Here is a 6,393-nt window from a genome sequence, read left to right as displayed (position 1 = left end):
CCGGGGTGCGCGCGGGGCTGAGACGCCAACTCGCAGCCGAGGCGCCGCAGGGGGAGCCCCCCGAACCTGCCCAGTCCTGCCTGGTTTACCAGGTGGCGGGGGAGGTGAGAGGCTGAGCGGCGGCCTCAGGTGTCCCCGGGGGTGGGGCTCGCCGGCTGGGAGGAAGAGCCGCAGTTTGAAACGTGTGGGCCGGGCGGGCACCTGGATTTTGAAAGCACCAGCCCGCTGCTACTACTGCCGCCCCCAGGTGGGGGAAGCGCAGCGAGGGCGCCTTGTGTCTCCCCCCCCAGGTGGGGCCAGGCGGGCGGGCGGGCTCTGTGCAGGGCGGCGGGGATGAGCCGAGACCACGCTCTGGTGCCGCGGGCGCCTCCCTCGTTCGCTCGCCGGGACTGTCTGTGCCGCAGCTGCAGGAAGCCCAACCTCGCCCCGCCTCCTCCCGCCCCGCGTGCGGCTCCGCGCTCGCCTCGCCCGCCCGGGCTGCCCATTGTCTACGCGGCGGCGGCTCCGGGAGGCGGGAGAGGCGGCGCGGGGAGCAGGGCAGGGCGCGCAGCCGGGGCGGCTGCCGCTGCTGCTCGTGGTGCGGGGCAGGAAGGCGGCGGGGGCGCGATGCTGGGCAGCCCGGCAGCCGCTGAGAGGCTGAACCAGGAACTGGCCCGGCGGGGCAGCCGCCCCTGCTCCTGCTGCTGAAGGGGGAGCCGCCGCGCCGGCTCCGGAGACGCGAACTTCGCGCCCCCGACCCCATGGAGACGCTCAGCGCCGTGAAGGCCAAAGTGGGGCCGAAAAGCGCCGGCGGCTGCGAGGCGGCGGGGGCGGGCGAGCCCCAGCCCGCCCCTTCCTCCAGCCCCGCGGGCTTCGGCTCCCCGGCGCCGCCCGAGCCCCACGCCGGCAAGCTGGAGGATTTGGAGACCCTGGCGACTGTGGGTGAGTGGGGGCGGGGGGACCTGGGGCGCAGCCACTGCGCCCTCGGGGCGAACAAAGGAGCCGCGTCCCCCTGCCCCGTCCTCTGCCCGGGTACCCGCCAGCTAGCCCGGGCTGCGGGCGCTAGGCTCCGGCCATGCCGCGCCCCGGGGACCAGCTGTTGGCTCCGCAGCCGCCAGGGGCACCGCTTTGCCCTTTTCCAAAGCCAGAGCTCTGGCCCGCTTCTTTCCTGTGCCCTCCCCTCCGCCCAGTCCCATCTCCCTGGCTGGTCCCCAGGGGGCATCTTCCGTGCCGGCTCCAGCCTTGCCCGGCTCCTCTCCCGTGGCTTTCTGAAGACTTCAGTGCCTGCTGGGTATTTCCTGAGCGTTGGAGGGGCCGTGTCTGAGGCAGCAGAGTTGAGCTCTGTAAATGTCGGTGTAATGGCTGGCAGGTGCCACCCACTGAAAAACCTACTGACACTGGGAAATTGTGATATTTTATGTGCCTATAACAAGTATTTTGCTCGGTGTCTATCTTAAGCATAGAGTTAAGCCTTTTTTTTTGTTTGTTTTGTTTGTTTTGTTTTTTGACAAGACCACAAGCTGTTCATCTCAGAACAGTATATTGCTTTGAACTTCAGCCACCTTTTGAAAGTGGTTTTCACTAGACCCATTTTTTTGAATGAAAGTTATAGTTAGCATGAATTGGTGCATTACTGTGGATGTTCTTTTTTTCAGTTTGTCATAGCCTTAAGATTGCAGCATTCCTACTCCACTACGCACACTCCAGCTGAGCTCAGTAGGCATCACAGTAGTGTGGATACAAACTATGTTCAGACTGAAAAGGGTTTTGGGCATGGTTTAAAAACAGAAGTGAAATGAGCTGGATATTGCTGTCTGTATAATCATGTGTGAGTCACAATGGAACCAGTCAATAACGTGATTTTGGGCCTGTGTGTGGGGATGGGACAATCAGCGTTCAATGGCACACTGTACATTCTTTTTGTAATACTGTTTTATATGGTTTAGCCTTAGCCCATTCACCAAAATCATCCGATGAAGTGAGCTGTAGCTCACGAAAGCTTATGCTCTAATCAATTCGTTAAAGAAGTACGCCTTTTCTTTTTACGGATACTGACGAACACAGTTGCTACTCTGAAACATGTTAAAATACAAATTCATAGTTTTAAATGCAGTTTGTGGGACACTGTGGAGGGCAGGCTGACTGACCCAGTTAAATATATTTCACAACCTAAATCCACACTGCCCTCTTGGTAACTAGTGCAAAAAAGCTTTGTGCTGAATGGAATTGTGGAAGAAGGTAAAGTAGCATCTTTTGATTTCTAGCACACCTTATCTAGATCTCCATTTTTATGAGAACTGCCATTCCAGTGTGTGTTAAATAGTAGCATTTATTTCAACATTTGACACTCCGTATACATCTACAGTAATTTGAATGGTATTTGCATCTAGTCTAATATCAATACTCCGAGAGTGTGTGCATGTGTAAATCTGTATGTTCTTGTACTAGGTTCAAATGGTTGTGTATGCAGCCATACCAAACCTTTATTTATACTTGCCAACAGAATGCCAAAAAGTCTGATTTCTTGGATGGACTTACTTTCTAGCAAATGCTACGAACCCCCTCATCTGTATAGAAATAAATAGTGTTCAGCCAAAACTCACTTGAGGTTTAAAACTATTCTTAATCAACATTGTGGTTTAAACATGGTTCTTTAAAAATGGTTGTAGAATGGCTTAAGACTTAAGTTGATATGAACCACGTTAGCCAATCCTAAGATGTATTGCTTTTTTTAATATTTAAAAGTTGAAGTGTGAACAAGTCTTATTAATAGAGATATATTTGCATACAACACCCTGCTGCACTCCCTTGGAAGTGATTAATCTCATTTGTGACATCACAACTAGTGCTGTGGAAACAGTTGTCATCACAGAGGATTATGCCCCCAAGTGGGGCACAAACTGCAGGAAAAGGCTAACTCTTAAGACACAAAGATATAATTGTCATGCAGATATCCCTAGAAATAACAAGGAAAGCAAAAAATGGCACAAGAATTATTTCTAAACATATCTTTTCAGAGACTTTTATAAGGTGATTCTGAACGCTTAAGAAAATGGAAAGTTGGGATTCTGAAAAGAATGCTGATGGAATGGAGGTGTGAGGGGAGGGAGTTGCCTTTAAAAATTTCTATTTGCTCTCTGATAGCAGAAGGCACAGTGCTCAGGAAGGGGGTGGGGTGGGGAGAAGAGTGTAGGAGCAGCAGCCTACTGTTTAGCAATGCACTGACAATGCACTTCTATCTTTTTCCTGTTGCCCTCCTTTTGCTGTTGCTTGGGTATTCATAGCCAGTTTGCCAACTCTCATCTGTGGCCAGATCTATGCTATAAATTTACATCACTGTAATATGTTGCTCAGAGGTGTGAAAAATCCACACTCCTGAGTGACAGTTATACTGACTTAACCCCTGGTGTAGACTGTATACTATGTTGACAGGAGAACTTCTGCGGTCAGCATAGCTACAATGCCTCTTGTGGAGGTGGATTAACTACACTGATGGAAGAAACTCTGCTGTTGGCATAGTAACATCTTCACTGAAGTGCTACAGCAGAAACAACAAAACTTGAGAGGAAGGCGAGAAGATTGTACAAATCTGTTGGTGTAAAGACCCCTAGGGCCTTGTTTAAAAATGGAAGTTGAGGTGATTTGACTTAAATCAGTTTTAAAACTGATTTTGTTAAACATGGGTGTTTTAGTTTAAACCTGTTCCTTACATTGTTAAAGTAATATAATCCAGGTTCATATTGTTTTGTGTATTCTACAGTCTTTTACACTGCTTTAACTAGATAGATTTTTTAAGTCCTACCTCTTCTCCCCCTCCCCATCATCAGCGTGAAATTAACAATACTAGGGTTAATTTCACCACTGCAATTTAGAACCTCAGTAAAATTGTGTCAAGAATTGTCAGTTTTAGTCTGCTGATGTTATTGAAAGCTATGCCTGGTATCGGAGGCGAACGTGGGGGTCATTTGTGTGGGAGGAGAGCCAGGAAGTTCTGACTTGGTTGGGGTGTGTGTATGGGAAAGAAAGAAAGGGGAAGAGACGAGCATCTGGGGTCCTTTGGACTGTCTTACTACAATAATGGGGCCCATTTCAGTGGCTGTTTGAGCACCTAACAATCTTTAATGTGTTTGTCCCCCATGAGTTAAGTAGTTATTCCCATTTATAGATAGGGAAACTAAACGGTGACTTGCCTAAGGTCACATAGAAAGTATGTGACATAGCGAGGACCTGAACCCCAGTTTTCTAAGTACTAGGCTCGTGCCCGAATTGCTGGATCATCCTTCTTCATCCTTTTCTAACACTAATGAATCATTGTTTGATACAAAAGCTGGAGCTCCTAAGGAGAATATAGAGAAATCAGTCAGGGAGGAATTGCAGCATCTTCTCCTTTTCCCAGCAGCTGGAGTTGCTTGGAGATTGTTCCTTGAACTTCTGCAGTGGAGCTATCTAGCTTTTTCTGTGTTGTCATTTCTATAGCATATGCCAAATTTTTCCAAGCCTTATCAAAGGGATGAAAAAGTCAGATAAAGAGGTAGAATGAGACAACAGAATGAAGGGAAAGGAGTGATTGCTTCATTCCTGGAGGGGTAGGGGAAAGGAAATACTTTCTTTCCAAAGAGTATAACATATGGCCAAGGAAATAGGATACAGAGGAAAAAAAGAGAATGTAAGGAGAGGTGGGGAAGAGGAGGGATGACATGAAAGAAGAAAATTTCTATTGAAAGAACAAACCAAAACAAAAAACTTGACACTGTGTAATGAATTTCAGAGCCTTTATTAAAGGGACACTGCTTAACTTTAAAACTTGTAAACCATTTTTGTAAAATCTTAAGAGCAATGGAAACCTTCCCACAATATTTAACAATTACAATGAACAGAGTTGCTTTTAAACAAACATCCCTATGAAGTGTTCTAAACTAAAATTTTGTGGTATGATGAAACTGCATGTTATAAATAACCCCAGACTTTTATTTAATTGCGTAAGCATGGAAAAATGGGGGAAAAAATCACTGGCAAAATCTTTTGTTTTACTACTGTAGGAATTCTTCTGCTTCTATACAAGTAAGTCTAGTAATTTCTTCTATAGGTATAGTCTGTTCAGTAACAGCTATTGTTCTGATTTAGTATGTAAATGTACAATTTTTTTTGGTTAATACTAGTGGAAGCTTTTTTCCACAGGAACCAAAACTTGTAGCAGCCATTTAAAAAAAAAAATAATAAAAGAAAAGAAATCAAACTTTTGAAGTCTCTCTTGAATAGTTAATGAAAACAATAAGATGATATGAGCTGGCTGCTCAACAATCCAAACATAACATCACTTTGTATAATGAATTTTTAGAGTGACTTTTGTTTTTTAATTTTCTACCCAATCTCAAGGAAAATTGATAGTTTCTTCCATGCTTTTACTTTGCAAACAAATTTTAGCTCTGTAGGTTTCAGAAGGAAAAAAAATCATATAATGTTGTTTTAGAGAGTTGAATTAATTGTTGCATTCTCACATCTTCAAGACAAAGCCTCTGTATTTAAGTTAAGTGACTTAGGGCATGTCTTCACTAACAACGTTAAAGGGCTGCCATGGCAAAATTTCTATTTGCCCTCTGATAGCAGAAGGCACGGTGCTCAGGAAGGGGGTGTGGTGGGGGGTAGTTTAAAAAACAAAAACACCTCCATGAGGAGAGTAGCTACCAGTGCTGGTACACTGTCTACACTGGCACTTTACAGCGCTGAAACTTGCAGCACTTGGGTGTGTTTTTTCACACCCCTAAACAAGGAAAGTTGCAGCGCTGTAAAGCGTTAGTGTAGACAAGCCCTTAGTTTTTTTTTTCTTGTTTTGTCCTTTGTTCCTCTTCCTCTTCTCTCCTCCTTCTCACACAAATTCACACCTGTCCTTGAATAATCTGCTATGACCCAGCAGCAGTTTGAGTGAAAATGACTAGGTGTGTGTCAGTTTCTCTGTTGCTCCTTCAGTACTATACTGTGGGATTGTTCCACAGGTAATTGAAGAAGCAGCATTGGTAGATTATGGAGAGAGAGAAATCAAACCCTACATGGCCAGAAGAAGGGCTTCTTCCATGAGGGTCCTTGTTCTTAATGGGTTGGTAAGTGAATAATAAAAGGGAGAAATGAACAACCCTTCTCTTCTCAAAAGGAAAATAGGACACAAAAGGAAAGATTCCTCCTCCAAACTAGGAGTATGAGATGACTAAAACATGCACAGACTGGGTGTTCAGGATACAGACAGAGTAACAGAAATCTTTGTGGGAAAGAAAGATTTGTAAAATCTGAGAAACTGATGAAGAAAAGAAATGTGTATTGGTTCAGTACAGTGTTACCCCCTAATGTTAAATTTCCTTTGACTACTAATCTTATTAAAGTAGTTAATTGGTATGTGGCAAGCTCAGACTCCCTCCCTGC

General features: G+C 45.8%; 1 protein-coding gene across 1 annotated transcript in view; it reads left to right on the top strand.

The window, feature by feature from the left end:
* The first annotated feature begins 462 nt into the window (after positions 1–462).
* Positions 463–6,393, top strand: part of PRKX (protein kinase cAMP-dependent X-linked catalytic subunit) — a 119,206-nt gene continuing 113,275 nt past the window's right edge. Inside the window, exon 1 of the mRNA XM_048860036.2 lies at positions 463–921. Within this exon, the coding sequence (XP_048715993.1) occupies positions 741–921 (181 nt within the window). The 5' untranslated portion in view covers positions 463–740. The remainder of the gene's footprint in view (positions 922–6,393) is intronic.

This window comes from Caretta caretta, chromosome 1 (assembly GCF_965140235.1).
Source record: "Caretta caretta isolate rCarCar2 chromosome 1, rCarCar1.hap1, whole genome shotgun sequence".
NCBI classification, from domain to species: domain Eukaryota; kingdom Metazoa; phylum Chordata; order Testudines; family Cheloniidae; genus Caretta; species Caretta caretta.
The sequence above is the reverse complement of the archived record's forward strand: the minus strand, read 5'-3'. Positions and strand labels throughout refer to the sequence as shown.